The sequence below is a fragment of the Typha latifolia genome, chromosome 1, assembly GCF_019914945.1.
Source record: "Typha latifolia isolate L0001 chromosome 1, TyphaL0001v2, whole genome shotgun sequence".
Lineage (NCBI taxonomy): Eukaryota > Viridiplantae > Streptophyta > Magnoliopsida > Poales > Typhaceae > Typha > Typha latifolia.
In genome coordinates this window covers 4,190,038-4,211,406 of record NC_133086.1, presented here as the reverse complement: position 1 = coordinate 4,211,406, position 21,369 = coordinate 4,190,038, and the positions used below count along the sequence as shown (strand labels likewise).

The 21,369-nt window shown below is 36.0% G+C and overlaps 1 protein-coding gene across 6 annotated transcripts; it reads left to right on the top strand.

Moving 5' to 3' along the window:
* The first annotated feature begins 181 nt into the window (after positions 1–181).
* Positions 182–19,703, top strand: LOC140797189 (alpha,alpha-trehalose-phosphate synthase [UDP-forming] 1-like). 6 transcript variants are annotated; one of them, XM_073150476.1, is made up of 18 exons: positions 182–201; positions 4,207–4,669; positions 4,975–5,072; positions 5,232–5,620; positions 6,119–6,233; positions 6,475–6,576; positions 9,086–9,236; positions 10,007–10,095; positions 11,332–11,380; positions 12,089–12,189; positions 13,112–13,299; positions 14,046–14,163; positions 15,714–15,893; positions 15,964–16,086; positions 16,168–16,255; positions 16,376–16,506; positions 17,446–17,544; positions 19,033–19,703. In XM_073150476.1, the coding sequence occupies exons 2-18, from the start codon at positions 4,240–4,242 to the stop codon at positions 19,486–19,488; spliced, it is 2,907 nt and encodes a 968-aa protein (XP_073006577.1). In that variant the 5' UTR covers positions 182–201; positions 4,207–4,239; the 3' UTR covers positions 19,489–19,703. The 6 variants fall into 6 exon arrangements, with proteins under 6 accessions (XP_073006577.1, XP_073006584.1, XP_073006607.1 ...); XM_073150483.1 differs by lacking the exon at positions 182–201 and adding an exon at positions 2,327–2,343; XM_073150506.1 differs by lacking the exon at positions 182–201 and adding an exon at positions 2,983–3,826 and having other exon boundaries at positions 18,946–19,703.
* Positions 19,704–21,369: the final 1,666 nt, after the last annotated feature.

Below are 21,369 nucleotides of genomic sequence, written 5' to 3'. Positions count from 1 at the left end.
ACAGTTCATCCTCTCAACTTGCACTAACCATACCGAATCTACACAAATCCTTCCTCTGTCTCTCACCATTTGACTACTTTTTAGTCAAAATGAAAGACTTTTTATCTAACTTTTATCTAATCCTTAGGCTCTAAAATGGTTGAGTTTATCTTCATTCTTCAGAGGTCCCATGAATACTCCTCCAAAGTTAATATTTTGCAGGTATGTTTTTTCAAAAACCTTTTAGTTTTTGTGTAATAAGTTTTAAACCCTTGCTTGATTCTATCGAATCTAGATAAATATAATACTATAACTTTTAGATAAGTTGGTGAGTTAATAAAAACCGTCCGGTTTTAAAAAGTGACGATATATGTGCAAAACAAATCCCTAATATGGTTTAATCTCTACAAGCTACTGTGTGCATCTTATGCTAACTCCTTGTTAAGATGATGATTAGTATTTGTTGTAAAGTTTTTGAGATTATTCTTTTGGATGGTAATCAAAAGATGGGCTAAAAACTTTAAAGATCCATTTGAGGCAACAAAGTTAGAGCCTTTTTGCAAAGACAACGAATGTGATGAAAGGCTTTGGGGGGTGGCATCAAAGCCTTTTGGAAAGCGTAAGCAACAATTAATGATGGCCAGCTTCTGCACCTTTTAGTTAAGCTAACTATGGCGAGCCTAATGCTCATTAAAGTATAATTAACTATACACTAATGACACCATTAGAACCTTAGCTACAAAGGAAGAGGAGCTACGGCTTCTCCTTGCTTACATGTGATTACTTAAATAATCTTCTCTTCTCATGTAATCCAATCAAGAAATTAGTAACTAGTATCTTTGGCTTTTCGCAACCAAAAAAAAACTTATATAGTTCATATGTTAATTAACTCTATATGTTAAAATTACTTGAACTTAGCTCTGATATCAATTGTTATGCAAATAGGGCGGCTAACATATATACACATGTCCGATTAATTAAGGTAAACCTTTAGGGATGAGATAATGATGCTTAATTTCCATCCTTAAGTGTGATAATTTTCTATAAAGATAGCCCATATATCCCAAAGCGATGAAAGGGATCTTTTAAAGATGATGGTCCACAATTCCACATACAAAAAAAAGTTTACATATATAACACATAATTTTTCAGTATCAGATTCTGGTCTTTTCATTCTCTCTCTCTATATATACACATACTTATTCTCCTATTCCAAAATAAATCTATTTTATTCTAAAATAAACATGAAAAACACGGGATAGGGTGGCGGAATAGGAACATAGAATAAAGTAGTATCCTTATTCCGAATATCTCTCTATTCATTAGGATAGAAATTTTAGAGTAATTCACTCACTTATTCTAAAACCCAATTGACTTATTTGTCCTCTTGATAATATATTAGAATATAGTGATATATTATAGTTTAAATTTGATTGAATATATAACGTGATTATAATATACTTAGTAATGTATTCGAATATATTTATAGTGAAAAATATTTTGGCATAGATTGTTCATTTTTTATGTTAGTTATGATGGTATTGTATTTTGTGCAAATTATGATGGATTAAGTTATATTATTTTTAGCCAAAAATTATAAAATAATAATGAGAAGATAATATGTAATAGTTGAAAAATAAAAATAAAAATTCTATTTAATTTTAAACCTATTTCCTATAGTTCTCAAAATAAAAAAATAATAATAAATACTTTTTTCACATTCAACTAGAAAGAGAGCAATAAGATCAATGTAATCATTTTTATCCCTTATTCCAAACTATTACAGCCAGCCACTATCTTACCTTATATTTTTATTCCTGCATTTATCCATCTCTTTGCAACCACCAAATTAAAATTAAAATTAAAATTAAAATCTCCCCTGGAATAAATCCTCTTTTTCTTCCAATTCTATTTTTATTTACTCTTATTTGGCAACCAAGTGGCCCTTAGTCAATATGAAAGGCCAGCATCTCTTTCTCATCTTCCAAATTAGCCTCTACGCATTTATATATCCATCCTTATCGTTATAAATATAATTATTAATTCCAAATGGCACGAATATTTTATCTTTATCCTTGAAAAAATAAAAATAGAAATCATTTTACTTTCCCTGGTGGTTGATATTATTTTTGCAGTCTCTTTGTGAGAAGAAAGAAGAATTTTACAGCATCTACATGGTCATATTATTTGATATGTTCTCATTAATTGCATGCATGTCATATCTAAATAGGTGTTAAATATTAAGATATTTATTTAGTCAATATTTTGTATGTTAGATTTTGTCCAGTTTCACAACAAATATTTGAAGATCTTTAAATATTTTTTTTTCTCAAGGAACTGTGCATGGGGATAACTAATCAAAAGGTAAGTACAAACTTTTTTATCCTTCTCCTTTTAAGCTCAGCCAAAAGTTTCATGATGTCAAACATCAAGGAATAAATTGACTGTGACAACTAATAAAAGTATAGGAAAATATCCAAATTTATTAATGCCATTGCAAAGGTTTTCCAATATGTCTACTACTTTGTATTAATTAATAAGAAATGTTATTCATCAACAGTATTTGTTTTACGACAAGCTTCTATATTTGAAGAAAAGAATTAAGAACAAAATTCATGACTATTAAACAACTTTGTATATATATATATATATATATATATATAGTTGGCCTTTGTGCTGCTACTGGCATAGCTTTTTATATAGATGTTCCATTAGCTTTCTATACTATAAGATTTTGTTTCTTGAGGTAGACTCTTGGTACAAAAATGACCAGTCATTGGTAGTGGGCATCAAAGAAAAGCAAGGTAGCTATGAGAGCATCAAATGTATATCCATCTGCTGGTCTAAAGTCTGCCAAATAGTTCAGCATTAATTCACTTCTATCTATAAAATCCTCAAGGAATAAAGCTACTTAATTCCTCCACTTTCCTTTCCTTTCCTTTGTTTTTGTTTTATTTTTATTATTTAAAGACAGTCATCACTTTCCTTAGTCACTACTACTTCTTTGATCTTCTAATAACATCAGAGAGTGCATGCAGGAGACTTGAATGAATTCAGCCTCTTGAAGAGAATTAATTCTCAACCCGATTAAATTGTCTGATGAATAAGAACAAAAGTATAGAGGAGGTGGAGAAGAGGAGATATGAGTTAGAGACAAAGACTGATATGAATGAGGAGGAGTGAGTAATAAATGAATGAGTGGGGGGAGGGTAGCTGAAGTAGTAAAGTGAAGCGAGCAAGGGGTGTATCAAATCTTCCCTTGTTTATATTATTATTATATATGGTGCCTGTCCTCTGTTCGCCAACTACGCACACTTGTTTGGCGTTGTCTTGGACTTCCATTCCCCATTCCCCATTCCCCATTCCCCATTCCATCTCTCTCTCTCTCGCTCTCGCTCTTTGGAGTACAGCTGTGTTTTTTTATTTATTTATTTCAATTTCACCCCCAATTTAATCAACGAAACGAGCTGCTCTTCTTTATTTATTTATTTATTTGTTTGGTTTTTTTTTTTAAATTCACACTCCGGAAATTCATAGTCCCACTCCTCCGGGACGCCCGACTGCTGCAAGAAGTCGACAGAGCCAGCCAATCGGGTGGGGGCAAGTAGGTGGAATGCAGGGTCTTCCTGCAGGTGAGGGTTGGAGGGGATCCGATCAGGTAGTGGGAGTACGCGTTGCTATATTTTTAAGTCGGGGCCTGGAGTTCGAGATATGATGCTATATAAAGGCGTGTGGCACCTGCATGCGTTCTTCGCAGCCGGTGAGAGCTATAAAAGCGGGGAGTTAAGAGAGAGAGAGAGGGAGGGGAAGGAGGCTTCTCTCTCACTCTCGAGTGGAAGACGAGGCGGTGATCTTCTCTCTCTCTCCCTCTCTCTCTCTCTCTCTCTCTCTATTTTGCTGTCACTCCCTCTTCTAATTTGTTTATTTGGAATTTGCCATTTGCTGCCGTTTTATATACGCGTTTGTTAGGGTAAATTTGACGGCTAGATCATCTTGATCCGAATCTAGGTGGTGATCTCCTTCGATCCGAACCCTAATCCGTTCTTTTTTGTTGGGATTTCGCAATGCCGATGTATAGTTGTTACGATCTGCTTGCTTCTATTTTTTGTGTGTGTGTGTATGTATTGTTCTTTCTTGATGTGATTTGTGAAGTTTAGTTTGATCTGGTTTATTTTATCATAGTGCATGGATTCGTTCTCAAGTCGGTTCGTTTGTTTTGAAATGCAGAGGAGCTGTTAAATCAAGTGGTGGACGGATTGCATGAATCAAGACGGCGATCGCATGCCGGGGAGCAAGTACGGGGGACGCAACCCGACGAGGGTTGAGCGATTGTTGCGGGATCGAGAGCTCAGAAAGTTCAACAGGGTGTTCCAGAGCGATGACCCCAGCAGCAGCGGCTCTGGTGCCGGCGGTGATGGCCCTGGCAACGATGCTGACGTGCCTGAGCCGGTGGTGAATGGTGTCGGGAGTGCCAGGTGGGAGGGCGACGTGGCCGGCAACGGGAGTGCCGCTGAGGTGGCTTTGACGACGGTGAGGAGTTCGAGGGAGGGGAGTAGGAGATCAGGAGCGAGGATCATGAAGCAAAGGTTACTGGTGGTGGCGAATAGGCTGCCAGTGTCAGCGGTCAGGCGGGGGGAGGATTCATGGTCTCTTGAGATTAGTGCGGGCGGCCTAGTCAGTGCTCTTCTTGGTAAGTGCTAGATTTGGACATTGTTGCTATTTCTATAGTCAAAAGATTGCATTATTTTTATGTCAAACAGGAGTGTATCTATAGTAGCTGTAAGCAAAATGTGATACCAATTGATGAACAGGGTAGGTCAGCAATTTCAAATTTTGGTGCTGTTTTGTATGTCTAAGGAGAAATAGTTTATTGGTTCTTATCGTTCATCATGCAAACTTGAGCAATTGTTTAACACTGCAACTTGTAGTTGCCATTCTCTGTATGCATTTTAATTAGAGAAGTAAATAATTAAGAATTCTGATTCCTTTCCCCAGGTGTGAAAGATGTTGATGCCAAATGGATAGGATGGGCTGGTGTAAATGTGCCAGATGAAGTAGGCCAAAGGGCACTGTCAAGAGCTCTCGCTGAGAAGGTCTGTCGCAATTAGAATTGTCGTTTGCCGAGGTGTCTCTATTTCATGCATTGAGCATTTCTCGGTCAATCCTCTATGTTTTCTTGTTCAATGTTAAAAGCTTATATTCACACGTTTTCTGAACCATATATTGTTATGTTGTCCTTTGTGCGAAAACAGAGGTGTGTTCCAGTTTTCCTAGATGAAGAGATCGTACATCAGTATTACAATGGTTATTGCAACAATATCTTGTGGCCACTTTTTCATTATCTCGGGCTTCCACAGGAAGATCGACTCGCAACTACTCGAAGTTTTCAATCTCAGTTTGATGCATATAAGAAGGCAAACCAGATGTTTGCTGATGTTGTGAACCAGCACTATCAAGAGGGAGACGTTGTTTGGTGTCATGATTATCATCTCATGTTTCTTCCTAAATGCCTCAAAGAGTATAACAGCAAGATGAAAGTTGGTTGGTTTCTTCACACACCTTTTCCTTCTTCAGAAATTCACAGGACTCTGCCATCTCGATCAGAGTTATTAAGATCTGTTCTTGCTGCTGATTTAGTCGGGTGAGAAGATCTCTTGTTTAGATACTATAGCATAAACAGTGCATGTCTTGGGATTTCAGAAGCCATCTCCCATTCTAATCGCAACATGTTGATGTATAATAGTGAAGTTTGAGAGAGAGAGAGTTAGCACCAACATTAGTCTCTTTCGCTTTCTTTCTTCGAAAAGAACAATAAGAGAAACGAAAAAGAAGGCATTATTTTGTTTCTAGATACACTTGCAACTTTGTCATACATAATCTGTTACTAAATACGACATAGAAGGATTCTTCTAGCTTACTTTCTTCTTTTATGATAAATCAACTCCTTTGTTTCTTTACTTGTTTGTTCCCTGGCCTAACATTCTCCTGGAATATTTTAAAATTCCTCGTTGGTTATCTGCATATGTTTGACAGTTAGATTCTTTGTTTTATATTGGTGAGATGTTTGCTTATATCCAAGTTAATTACTTCTGTACGTTGTCTTAATTGCAAGTCCCATCTCATTTCTATGTTTTTTCAGGTTTCATACTTATGATTACGCAAGGCACTTTGTCAGTGCTTGCACCAGAATTCTTGGTCTTGAGGGCACACCAGAAGGAGTAGAAGATCAAGGAAGGCTGACTAGAGTTGCAGCAGTATAGTTTCTGAATCTGAATAGTTTATTTGGTTCAAATGATTACAGTTTTTAGTATTTTTCTATCATATTAAGTTATTAACGTCAAACTCTGAAATTTTCTGTCTCACTTCCACTGAAGTTACAAATATTGTTTGATGCTCTCAAGAACTGTTCTCCTTTCTTATATTTATTACTTTATACTCCATTTTGATCTAAGATTTGCCAATGTCTTGCACTCATTTTTGAAATAAAATCTTCAGTTTCCTATTGGTATAGACTCTGAGCGGTTTAAACGAGCAGTTGAACTTCCAGCAGTTAAAGAGCATATCAATGAGTTGACACAACGATTTGCTGGCCGGAAGGTAAAAGAATAAAATTATTTTATATCTTATGCAAATTCCTTCTTTAATGAAGTTTACTGTAACTTTAGAATTAGCAAGTAATTAATGGATAAACTATCTAAGTAAAATATTTTCTCAGTGGAGGAGAAAAACTGCTCATCTGTAGCATTAAGCAGTCCTTACATTTTAGAAAATGTCAAATATTGATGTATATAACATCTAAGATTATGATCCTCATGCATGTACCATATTATACCCTTTTATATAGGTTTCCTTTTGAAAAACTTCACAATCTTCAAATGGTCCTTTGCCCATGGAAAACCTTTTGCCTTCCAAAACATTATCACTGTTCCAAAGTTCCTTGGCAAGAGGATATATTCTCTAGTAAATGGTTCATTTAAGAACTCTACATTTTTTTCCTTGCACATTTTCTGTGTGTGATCTGATCTAGACATAGTATGGCTTCTTTTGTAGAACTATTTTGAAATATCCCTTGCTATCTGGAAAATACAACCACGATTCACAGAAGCTAAGACTTATAAAGTATATTATGTGCTTTTGTGAAGGGTAAAATTTTTTGTCAGTGCATAGATATGCATGCATGTATATATTATGTGGATATAGTTATCATATGTTGTCTGCCATGTATATTTTAGGGACTATAGGTTCTGTGACATCTTGATATTTTGAAAGTTTTGTAAGTCATTTTAACGAAATGAAGTGCTTGACTTTTGTCTTATATGCATCTAGTGGAAGAACAAAAGGTATACATGTAGCTATTGTTAAATATGATCTACAATTCTACATCACCTAAATTGCATAAGACCTATAAATGAAATGATTGTGTTTTTTCTGATATGCATCAAGTGCAAGGATTATAGGCCAGGATTCTAGAACATAGATCTTGACAGATCCAAATATTTCTGAATGTAGATCAATTGTACATGCTTCATGCTATTAGAGGTGTCTATTTTGAAATCGTATTCATTAATTTTTTGACATGTGATGTTGGGATTATAAGCTCTTTTGGTGGAGTAAGGGGGTCATTTTGTGTGACGGTTAATGCTTTCACTATCTTTACCAGTAGTATGTATTTGTGGCATCAGAAGTCCTTTTATATAACGGGGAAAAGCCTATGTACAATTTCTTGTCTGCGGATCCTGAACTGTCGGAAGTAGTTTGTGACTAAGACCCCTTTTAAACTTTTTAGATGGCGTAATAATTTTTTTGGCAGCAATATTAGATCCTCAATCAGATGTGCAGACTGCAGACTTTTGAATTTTGATTGAGAGTCCTAAATTTCCTCAAAGGCAATATAAGCTTAACTCTCTCTTGCTATACAGACACACTTGTACATATGTATTTAAACATTTATAGACTATTAATAAAAAAAACCTAAGTATACATACTATGATATCTGCCATAAGCCCATAATTAGGGCATTCATCGAGATGATTTTGGATGTTTTCATTAGGGAGATCAGTGGTGTATTACTAAATTCCCACATGATGGTGGTACTTTTGGGACCTCCAATGTAAAAATGATTCTGTTTGTGACAGTTCTCGTGAAGCTTCTGGTTGATGGTTTTGTTGTACTTGTAGGAAGGCGGAAAAGCTAGTCTCACGAGGCAGTTGACATCAGTTTTTGTACAATTGACATAATCTGTATGCATCACCTTGTCAGCCATGATTGTGTTGATGTCAATAACCTTAATAAGGCAAGGCATGCTTCATCCTAAGTCTGACTGAATTTGTTAACTATTCTGGTTGTGTAGCATCCCATTTTATTACATACCATGATGGATTGGTTTATATAAACGTGATGCTTTATATCATTCCTCACACAATTGATTTTAATACAACAATTCCTTGAGGAACATTCCGTTTTGGGAGTTTCCAAATAATGAGTGGATAGTTAGGTTTTAAATTTTAACCATTTTGGATATGTTGAAATCCTTTTAATCTTAAATAGAGTTAAGTTATTAATAGTATTTAGTTTGAAATTAGGTTCTTTTCTTTTCTCAACTTCATGAGTTATCTATCTTTTTTTTTATGTATTATTCATTTTTGTAATTCGTGTTAGATTATCATTTGCTGGATATGCTTTTTTTTGTCTCTAGTATTGCTTCTAGCCTGCACCTTTTAACTTAGTATCTTGCATATGTCTGCATTCATCATTCTTTATCAACATTGTTCTCTATTTCCTTTGCGAAGTGTTCTACATACCGAATGAACTTACATGATCTACATCCATCAGGAAATAACTGCTCCCTCCCTGTGAGTCGTCATATTGTTATTTTAATTGGACTGAAAATTCCAATCTCATTTGATTCTGTGAACTTGCATAATTGATCTACTTTCCAGGATTACTTGAAGAAACTCTATAATTATTATATTTAAATTTTGGTAGTACTGTGGATAATGGAAGTTAATTGTTAGTTGTGAACTTTACGTATTTACATTTTGTGTAATTGATTTTTCTTCTTCCTGATTAACTTTTTCTCCTTTTTCTATTTTTCCGAATATGATAGGTTATGCTGGGTGTTGACCGTCTTGATATGATAAAGGGGATACCGCAAAAGATATTGGCTTTTGAAAAGTTCCTTGAGGAAAACCCATCATGGCGTGACAAAGTAGTATTGCTACAAATTGCTGTACCGACAAGAACAGATGTCCCTGAGTGTAAGATCTACCTCTATAGCTTTTGTGTCTATTTTCTATAGGATTCATCTTTAATGAAATAGTATTGCACAATATAAATCATTTGATTACGTAAGCATGTAACTCTATTAAATAACTGCATCTAATAGTTAGACAAAGAGTTTTGAATATGTACTGAATATGGGTAACCCCTTGAAATAAGAAACATTTTAATTGAAATTTTACCATACATACAGTTTCAGTATTTAAACTTTGGAAAGATAAATATTGTTTATTGCGTTTATAATTGACCAGAAAATGAAACCTTGAAAATCTTGTATACAGCAAGCCTACTTAGAATGAGAAATCTTTCTTTCATTTGCCCATTTTTGTAGCTTTTGTATCCTTCAAACGGTTCTCACATTCGGGAATTCATCCTTCCCTTGTTGAAAGTTGAAACAGTTCCAGTACCTATTTTAATGATTCTTAATTCTTATAACTGGTACATATATAGTGAGCAAAATCACATCTATTGTTAGTACAAATTTGTCTAGTAGATACTCGTAAATTTATATGCTCCTTTCAGAAGATTTTTGCTTCTACAGTGGTATAGTTTCCAACTTAGATTATAACATAAAATTTAATGGTGGAAAATTGAAAGTAAATGATACAGATAGCTATGAATTTTTTTTTTAATAATTGGTTGAGATTAGATGGTGAACATGATGCAAATGTAATAAAATAGCAACATACGCTTCTGAACATGATGGGCTGCACATATGATCCTCATTTACTTCTTTTTTGGTAACCAGATCAAAAGCTTACTAGCCAAGTCCATGAAATTGTGGGACGGATAAATGGCCGATTTGGAACACTAACTGCTGTTCCAATACATCATCTGGTCTGTAACTGTGCACCTGCCCTGAATCAAGATTTCTATGATGCTTATGTCTTATGTTCTCAAGTTTTCTAATTGTTGTCCCTTTTTCAAGAGAGAAAATTTTATTATTGTTCTTTTACATTCTTGAGGATACTTACAGTGATTTATCACTTACACTGCTTCTTCAGTTACATGGTCTAAACTCTAAAACTACCTGAAACATAATCTGAAGCGCTAAATTAAAAAAAAAGGGCAATGTCTAGTAATTTATCTTTTTCTGATTTTAGTTTTTAGAGTACAATAAAGTAAAAAGAGATTGGAAGAATGGAACATCATTATTGGCTGTAATATATCAACATATCTTTTTCTTATTCATATTAAGAACTACTACATGCTTCATCTTTTGTAAATTGTAATAATTTATCCAGTGTTACTGTCAATTTGGGCACTCCCAATTAGTCCTATGATGAACTTATGACACTTGACAATGAATTGGATCAGTAAAAACCTTCTTCCTAAAATGTTATAGAGTGCCATGAATTAGCTTGAAATATGAACGCTTAAGAAGGACTGTTTAATTAGATAATGTTTCATCATAATTGAATCTGACAATATTTTACAAGATTTAAAATTGTAACAGAGTTGAAAATAAATAAAAGTATGTTTTGCGACTCGACCTATACATCATAGTAATCAGGCAAGTGAACTTGATTTTCTTAATTCTCACACAACAAACCTTAATGATTATGAAAGACCCCCAAGATAGGAATGAATGCATGAACAGGATCCCCCATGTACCTGGCCCCAATTAACTTGGACATCTCTCTCTCTCTCTCTCTCTCTCTCTCTCTCTCTCTCTCTCTCTCTCTCTCTCTCTCTCTCTCTCTCTCTCTCTCTCTCTCTCTGGGTTGTGTGTGAGTATCTATCTGTCTATCTATAAATATATGTGCATGTGTGCGTGTATAAAGTTGCAATGAATTCCTTCTTAGATGCTTGTCCAAAACCTTTAATAAATATAAAACCTATATAGCCTTGTTGTATTGTTTTCAGGTTTTATCCAGTACAAGTTATTCCAATAAAACTCTATTAACTTCAAAGATGTATATGTTACTTTAGGATTTCCTATGGTGATCACATAGCTGTTCTCAGTTTGTTTATGTTATGTTCTTTCATTTTAATTTTCAATCATTAGCTACTTCTTGTTTTCTATTTCTGACCTTGAAGATATCAATTTTTCTTAAAGATAGTTTCTTACAGGACCGATCCCTGGATTTTCATGCGTTATGTGCTCTATATGCTGTAACCGGTAATCTTCTTCTGCCTTCTATTTTCTTCTGTTTCTATTAATTTCTGCTAGAAATTTTAATGCTAGTATTCTGTCTTACTTTAATTTTGTTCAACAAGATAAATATAGAAGTAATAGGAATTCTTTGAGTTAGAATTAATCACCCTATTGTGGAACAACTCGGCCATGTCCATGGATTTTTCAGTTTCCATTTTTATTCCTCCCGACAAGTATGAAAAGATGAAGTGTTTGAGAGGATGTTCTTTCAATGCTTTACTTTCTCTCAGTGCTATTGACAGCGATGGCCTGGCTCAACTTATATCATTATAGAAGCCCCTTTGAAGAGCCCCAACGGATTAGAACATACGGTTGTGATGATGTTGTGGGGAAAGGATTTGCCTGTGGTAAAGAAAATTGATTTATTGGAAAAGTAGAACTTAATCTGTCTGAAGTGCTATCAAAATTGTAACCTTTCCCATTAGCTTACTGTTTATATACCAGCATTTTCTGTATTTGTAGATCCTGTAGAAAATTAGAGTTGATGCATTTTTTATATATCGTAAACTGCTTCTCTACTTACATATAGAATTTAAAGTTGCCATGTGTTGTAATATTTGGTGTCTACTTTTACACCGCCACTTCTGTTTTTAGTAATAGTGTGTGCTCTTATTATTTGACTATCATTTTTATTGTTCTTATCTAAATGTACTCTTTTTCTCCCTAATTTAGATGTGGCTCTCGTAACATCACTGAGAGATGGGATGAACCTTGTAAGCTATGAGTTTGTGGCATGTCAAGGCTCAAAGAAAGGGGTTCTTATACTAAGTGAAGTAATCACCAAGAACATTGCTTATTTATTGCTTAATGTTTTCTTGCATTTGTGGACTTAAAGTTTATATTCTTCCTAGTCATAATTTTGAAATATGGCTGTCATTTAAGTGACCACTGACTAGCATGCTTTCATTGGAAATCCCTAAGAGCTTTTCTTGTACATAAAGTTTTGCCAATATGTATCTTTATAGTCCTTGAGCTGGTTTGCTTAGCCTTAAATCATCTCCAGTCTCGTTTCAGATGAAGCCTTTAAGTTGTGTCAGATTCCAACACCTTCATCCTTTGAAATCACCTTTGTACTTAAAAGCTGATAATCTATAGGAGCATTGCCAGGATAAGACAAAATTAGCTTCATGTTTTGATGATTTAAAATTCATCGGTCTTGAAGGTTGCACCATACCAGTTGAGGAGGCAGCTAGCGCTTTTGTGCCAGGAAGTACAGACACTTCCTTGCCCCATGTGTATTCCTATTGTGCAATTTGCTTGTAGAATACTTCCAATACATAGTAATACTTCCTTATCAACAGAATATTTGTTGTATGCTTTCACGTACACATGTGATACTTCTTTTAAATATCTGATTTTGTAAAATAAGAAATATTGTGTACTATGAGTATATATCCTTGTGAGCTTGATCTGCTTAGCTATTTTGGGTTTCTATGCTTGGATTATGAGTATGTGTCAAGCTTGTTATAGATTGCCTTTTGTTGTTATTTGAATTACGATAGTTCACAAGTTTGTTAGTGTAAGAGGTCATTCAGGCTAAATAGTTGTAGGCCATATCCATCAGCTTTGGTAGTTCAGTAGACACTGTTATACTTGAACTGTTCTGTAAGTCGTCTTCACATATTACCATTATAGTATAGCGATCTATCCACAAATTAGATGTCGGTTTGTAACTTAATTTTATTTTAATTTTAGTTTGCTGGAGCAGCACAATCCCTTGGAGCTGGTGCCATTCTAGTAAATCCATGGAATATCACTGAAGTTGCCGCCTCAATAGGCCAGGCTTTGAATATGTCTTCTGATGAAAGAGAAAAACGACATAGGCATAATTATGCCCATGTAACCACACATACTGCGCAAGATTGGGCTGAAACTTTTGTAAGGTGATCTCTGGCCTCAGTTAATTTGAAGTTTGATCTCCTTATTCTGGTCTTGCAACAAGCATGCTTGAAGTCGCCGCATATTTTTTATTTAAACTTCTCTCTTTGTGATCCTGTTTATGACAAGTTTGAACACTGGAAATATAACAACCATCACTCCTTGGATAGTCATCCAACATGTGCAATTAGTTTTCCAAGTCATAGTGACAAGGAATAATGCTTGTTGAAATTCATAACATGAAGAAGATAGCATAAAATTAGGAGAAAGAAACTGTATGAGTGTATATCAGATTTTAGTTGAAATTCATAAGATGGAGAAATAATATATTCACATCAAATTGCATAAAATTAGGAGAGAAAAACTATATATTAGATAAATGTCTACTAGTTCTCATCTGGGGTCTACAACAGACTTTTAAAGTCCTCTTTACTTTTTCTTGCTGGTTGCTATTTTGCTATTTTTTGTCTCCCTTCAAAAACTTTTTAGCAACCTGTCTGTAATGCAAGTATGCAACACAATATAAAAAGTAAAACTGCTTCATTTAATCATTGTATTCATTTTTATGTACTTCACTTTTGAGATTAAGAAGCCTGATCTGAAGAATGTGGTATCTTTTTCAAGCTTATATTTGCTTCACTGATTGATCTGGTGTATACTGCTTATTTCATTAACCCTTTTTTTCTGTGTTTTTGGATAATAACTTTCTTTATTTCTTAAAATTTATCTTACCACATTCTTTTGCCTGTAGTGAATTGAATGATACTGTTGTTGAAGCACAACTTAGGACAAGGCAAGTTCCACCGTTACTACCTTCTGAAACAGCAATAGAACGATATTTGCAGTCCAAGAACCGGTTGCTCATATTGGTATTCTCATCCCTTTATCATCGTTGGTTGTATGCTAATTGCAAGTTTCACTTCCTTCCTTTCCTTTTCTGTTCTATTTAATGGATCATAAACAGAGGCACTGAGATATGGTAGTACAACTTCAAAATATTAAACGTGTCTATTGCTTATAATATTTCTTATTTGACGCTTGTTTAAAGCTAAGCTGCCCTGACTAGACACGCAGCCAGCTCAAAACTCAGACAAGAAAAGCACTTAATATAGGAGATCACTTTTTTCCCTCTTCTTCCCTTGGATCCAAAACTTCATTCCACGTTCATTCACCTCTCACTTATTGTTGGGAATTCCAATGGATGAGATCTTCATCCCCTAGCTTTCCCTAATGCTGGAATTTCTAACAGATGAGAAGTCTCTTATGCAGTTATGGAACAGAGATATTACATACCGGGCATTTGTGTTACTGTTCATTTGATTGGAGAAAAGATAGTCTCTGAATGTTGATATGCTAGATTAAAATAACTGGCCTCCGATAATTGTTCTTATTTTTCTTGAATGTGCAAATCTTGTTTTTGTAGCACTCGAAACTGTTGATTTGTAGTACGAGTTCTTGATATCAAAATAGTGATGCATGGGATTATTAATTAGGTAACAGATTCTCTTGAGATATCATGAATCTCTAAGGTAGAAGATATACAAGGAAGACTGTTGTTTCTAATGAAGCAGACACAAGCTATGAAGTCGAATCTCACTCGAAGGATGGAGCCATAGCGTGGGGAGGAGAAGTTGCCCTCCCTGGATCTAAAACTCTATTAGATATGCTTGCGTTTAAAGAGTTCTTATCCCCTGTCACTCAGAAGTTAAATAGAACAAATTATTAGATGCACAATATTTCAGTACCTTTCCTTTTGCAGATTTTATCTCCAATTTGAAATTGAGGACATGTTTGTTACATTCATAATAATTATTAAATAAGTACTATACTACTAGGTTGTTATTGTATACATATGGGTACAGTAACAAAATTTTAATTCATAGTTGCCATCCCTCAAGTCTTCATTCTTCTGAAAAATAGTAATGCTTGATGATTTTACCAAGGATCATGTGCCTCCCTATGCCAATATTTGTGTGGGATGTCACTGTCTGTTGTGTACAGCGAAACAGATCCCATGCCAATTTTAATGATCCTCTCACAGTTTAGTCCTAAATTTTTTATCAGACGCTCTGTGACTTTACCTTGCAATTGATTATACCTCAATTTGGAATTATCGAAGCAGCCTTGCTTATCTATGAAGAACTGTTTGTATGGAAAGAGTCAATTGTTAGTGTTCCTTCCATTTCCATATCCCCTGGTGTGGTGAACATTAAAAGAAGCACAAATTGTCAAAACTTAAAAGTAAACTGCTCATTTTTAAAGATCAAAGAATTAGTGGAGAATGATAGATCAACTTTCAGCCAGTTAGCAATTGCATGGATGTATTTCGTACTGATGGCCTATACTCTATGGTTTGTCAATATGTCCTCTTTATGTGATTCTGACATATTTTCTTTATCTGCATGTTGCCAAATATTAGGGTTTCAATGCAACATTGACAGAATCAGTTGAATCCTCTGGAAGAATAGGGGGTGATCAGATCAAGGAGATGGAACTCAAATTGCACCCAGATTTGAAAGCATCTTTGGCAATTCTTTGCGATGATAAACAGACAACTGTTGTTGTACTCAGTGGAAGTGACAGAAGTGTCCTAGATGATGTACTATTGTATATTCATTCTTTTGCAGTCTCCAAAGAAATATATTCACTGCATTTTTGCTTTTCCACAGAACTTTGGAGAGTTCAACATGTGGTTGGCAGCAGAAAATGGGATGTTTTTGCGTCTCACAGATGGAGAGTGGATGACGACAATGCCGGAGCATCTAAACATGGATTGGGTTGACAGTGTCAAGGTGATTATATGTTTCAGGCCTTTTCTTTTCAATTGCAAAATTTTGATTTATTATACTTCTAATATTAACTGAATTTTCCAGCATGTGTTCGAGTATTTCACTGAGAGAACGCCTAGGTCTCATTTTGAACACCGTGAGACCTCACTCGTGTGGAATTATAAGTATGCAGGTAAGCTTCTAGCTCATAATGGAATACTCTGGTAACCTTGTTATACTGTATGGTGCGCAAAGTCAGGATTCTAGACCCCCCTCCTCACCGTTTCAATCCTCTATAATATGACTTGTGCAGATGTTGAATTTGGAAGACTTCAAGCAAGAGATATGCTGCAGCACTTATGGACAGGCCCGATTTCCAATGCAGCTGTTGATGTTGTTCAAGGTAGCCGATCTGTTGAAGTTCGGTCCGTTGGTGTTACCAAGGTTTGCGACATGCTTACTCTTCAAATAAAAACTATCAGAAGATTTTGTCTTCATGTAGGTGACATTTCTTGAGCTGATAATATTAGTAGTAGTATTTGAAGGATTGGATCCGCAGATAAATTGTTTTTAGGATCTGCAGAAAATGTGGACATGAAGTTTATCTTGAATATGGTAGGAAAACTTCTGCACCATTTGTAGGTTTGGTTTTGCATTCCCATTAAGCAATGACATTGATGTGCAACTAATATTTACAAAGGAAAAGCTCCATTGGTATGCTCCTCACCGCCGATCAAACTTCGATGCTGCTCATGATAGGCTCACCTTAAGCTGCTAGCATTCAGTTTGCATAAGTAAAGTCCCCTCAGTCGGTTCGCTCAGGTGGTCTTCTGAAGGGGAAACAAAGCCACAGCATGCACATTGTTTCTCCAATAATGACTACTTTAGGTCATGCTACCTTTGTCATACAGAGTCCAGATTTGTTGTATCATCTCTCTTGATTGCTGGATGTTTAATACATGTCCCATCTAGTTGTTGCTATTTTATATGTTCCTTCTTCGTAGCCGAGGAAGCGGTTATATGAAAGCACTCTTAAGCATCTCAAATCTTCAGTTGATCAGCCTGGTAGAACTTCTTTAAATTATTTCTTTATTTTTCATTCCATCTTTTGTTTTGATATCTGAGAGAATTTAGAAGATTAAATGCTCCTTTTATTCTATTCTGATAGCATTTTCATTTAAGTTTCTTGTAAAGCTACAAACTATCTGCTTTGTTTTTATTTTTGATTTCCAAGGTTCTTTGCAATTGCTCCCAAAATTTGCTACCTGGAAGTTTAATTTTTAGATGTAGCTTAAATCTTAAGCTAATGTGCACTTATCCTGCGAGGTGTAGAATACGACTTATAAGAAAGGGCTTATTTTTGTGTGTCTATTATCTGTGCAGGGTGCTGCAATTGATCGCATTTTAGGGGAAATAGTTCATAGCAAATGCATGGTTACTCCGATTGATTATGTTTTATGTGTTGGCCATTTCCTTGGAAAGGTAATCGCAGACAACTTTAAGCTTTTTGAAGATACTCTTTTTCTTGCTATTTAAGAAATTAATAGCAAATCCAAGCACAAAAAGTGTGAAGTGGGGGAAGAAATGTAAGACAAGAATTGATCCTTGACTCCTCCAAATGCCATGGTCTATGATAAGCTGATGATAAAATAGCATTGCTTCTGCAATTTTTCAAGGTTTCTATTATTTACCGGCAGATTTTGGAGAAATCATTGCAATATATGATGGTAGAGCTATTGAACAAATCAAGCTTTGCATGAATAGCTCAACCTCAGTCAATAGTAAGATTCATTATGCTCGACTCGAAACTGAATGAGCTGATCTTGATTATAAAAGTTCCACTGAAAATAATTTTGGGGCTGAGCGGACTCCTGACTCTACCAGGCTTGGTAACTGTTAATTAATAGCTGTAAAAAGTTTGTGAACATATTCATATGCATGCATATCTTTTGGATTGACCTATATAAGTGTTCATTTATGGAAAGATATGAAAACATATCAAGTTATGTAGTGTTATATAGTTCCTATCAACCTCTTATTCTGTTCAATTGAGTAGAAAGGCCAAATCTCGGTATACTTGAGCTAAACAAGATGAGCTTGATTCTAATTTTTAGGTTCACCATAAGTTTCACAACAACCATAATTAGTCTTATGTTTGACCAATATCAGCTGACTCAGGCCCCTAGCTGACAGTATTTCGTGATGTTTCAGAGAATGCTAATTGCCTTTCCTCTTGGTTGTCTGAAATACATTTACATAGCCATGACATACAACTGGAGGTCGTTTTAGAGAAATATAATCAGAATTACATCCTACCTTTACATGCACTTTGCACTCGTCAGTGTACCTCCATTCCTCTTTTGCATATTGTTCTTGATGATATAATCTGTTAGGTGCTGGAAACATTTCTTTGCTGTGCTAAATGGTGTTTTTAATTTATTTGAAACATGAAGGGGCAAACATATCCCTGTTTAGAATGTTCAAAACATTAGAGTGATCTTTTATTGCTTCAGAATGCTCTCATCCTCTATGCTAATTTTGGCATTTTTATCCTTAGGAAGTGTTTTATGTCCGTGAAATAGTAAAGGTTTGTAGTTTAATATTTTATTGATTTATTTTACATTACAAGTTTTCCTTGTAAATTAGTACTCACAAAAGACCATGCAGTAAAACTTTGCTGAAAATCGTTGCTTTCCTAGTGTTAAATTACAAATTGCCCAAGTAATTTCGAAATCCTCTCCTGTCTTACATTGCCATCTTCAAACTATATTCTTTCAACATGCACCTATTGTAACTCTCGAGAACATAGGATTTTTGAATTGTGTAAAGCATTCTTGATTCATTGTTTGAAAATGAAAAATGAGAGATGCTGCTCAATTTCAGCGGCAGACTGATGAAAGGCGTGTCTTTCTTCTGCAATGAACTCCGATGGCATTCAACAAAAACATGATATTGGTAAATTTTGTTCAGGATGAGGACATATATACATTCTTCGAACCAGAGCTTCCATCAGAACCTGCAAATTCTTCAAAAGGTAAAGGAACCGAGGGAGGAAGGCCATCTCCTGATAGGAGGTGCGGAAGGTCGTCATTGAGCAGGAGTAACTCAAGAAATTCACAACCTAAGACTCAGAGGATGCCATCTGGATCAGAAAGGAGAGCGTCAATGAACCATAACACCTCAACTGGATGGAGACCTCCCCAGGAGATCATGTCGTGGCGTGAGGGATCTTCTGTCCTTGATCTCAAGGGTGATAACTATTTCTCCTGCGCCGTTGGGAGGAAGTGTTCTAATGCAAGGTATCTGCTTAACTCATCTGACGATGTGGTCACGTTCCTCAAGGAGCTCTCGAAGGCTGCAGGCCATGGTACCCCTGCAGCAACTTACCACGACGACGCCAATCATAGGTTCCCAGGTTGGCAATAAAATCTAGCTGACATGTTTATCAGAGGAGACCCACAAATTTGTCTCTCCGGGTTGGCTCAAACTCCAGCTCTACGTTGTTAAATATGTGTAAATGTTATCTTTAATAAGGATCAAGATTTATCAGACGGACATATTTATAACAAATGTGACGTCGTATTAGAAGTTCATTTTTCTTTGCTTCCATACATATATATATAACCTGCATGTTATGTAAAGAGGCCGTCCATTCATTCTCTAGCTCTTCTGCTGTTTTCTGTTCCTGAATAAGGTAAGTTTTTTTTACTGATCTTTCTGTATTACCAGTAGCTTTTTGACAATGCAATCCTTTTTTTTTAATGATATTGCAGCACTCTCTGTAGAACAGCTATTGAGGTATCTATAATTTCATGTTATTTGTAACACAGTCACACAATTCAGTTTGAGCTATATATTATTAGTAACTTAAAATGTGTTGGTCTTCTTATTATATTTGGAAAATAAAAGGTTTTGTAGGCTTTTTTTGTTTCCCCCGAATTCCTTGCGAATATGTTGACCAAGTAGCTTTGGTATTTCCCCACATACTGCATAATTGAGTCAAAGAGTTTGAATTAGACCACCATGTTAGCACTAATCGTTGGCTTCTATAGTTATCATTCCATTGGTTGGTAATTAAGCTTAGCATAAGCACACGGTTCTCTCTGCACAATTACCATTGACCCCTAACTATCTAATTGAACACCTTTGCCCAACCACACGTTTCTCTCGACGGCATCTTCTTCCTGCTAACTTTGCATCAACACTAATCTACACTTTCTTTTAAAAACTCGTCATTAAAATATTGCCTCCTCTCATTAACGTGCCTAATTGTGCTATCTCAACTTCTATCCAACGTGCAAAGCAAACTAAATAAACCTGGTCCGTTTTCCCACAACCAAGGGCTTTTGGGGGCACCGGGCACCGCATGATGATATCTCATTGGGCCACGTCGCCCGTGTGAACCCACCTATGCTCATGTCTGAGGTCTCCGTCCCGGCCTCCCCCATTCTCCAAGCGCCTGGTATAAATCCAATACGATTCGTCTCTCAGGGCTTGGAGACGGTCGATAGCTTCATTTGAAGGTAAGTGGTGATGCACAACCACGGCCGTCCGGTTGGACCCCACGCCTCATCGTCCACCCGATCGACCCCGATAGATATCCCGAATAGCGCCGGGATAGCGAACAAAGGGAGCGGAGTAGTCGTGGAGGAGGAGCCGGAGCGCGAAGGAGAGTTTATTCCACCCCATGTTGTGGTATCCCGCAGGTGGACGGCAATAGGGGAAGTGATGGCCTTCTCGGTGTGCACCGGACAAGGGAGGACTCTCAAGGGCCGGGATCTTAGACTCCTCCGCGACTCGGTGCTCCGAATGACCGGCTTCCTTAATGACTGATTTGGGATTGCGAAAGTGCAACCGCGACCGCGAGTGATCAGACCGTGTGAAATGGAGCGAGATAACCTTTCGAAATATGTCTTTTTGGAAATATTAATTCAATATATTAAATGCATAGAAATAAAAATAAAAATAAAAAATTTCAGAGCGATGCTATACTTCTTATGTATCACGATGAGATCATCTTATACACATCATGCTACCATGTCATCATGCCCGATGGATGCATACGTATCTACATATGCCGGCCTGGCCCACTAAAACGATATTATAAAAGCCGGGACATGATGGGCCATAGCCCCATACGGCCTGTATTCCATTTCTATCAAATTTCCACCGTCTGATCGTTATCGAGATCTGCGTGGGCCTGCACGGCCTTTAATAGAGAACCCCCAGCATCTAAGGCGGTTTAATATGCCACGCGGACCCAAAAGCTTCGTTCCTGGAACCTCCACGTGTCCGTTAACTGTAAAG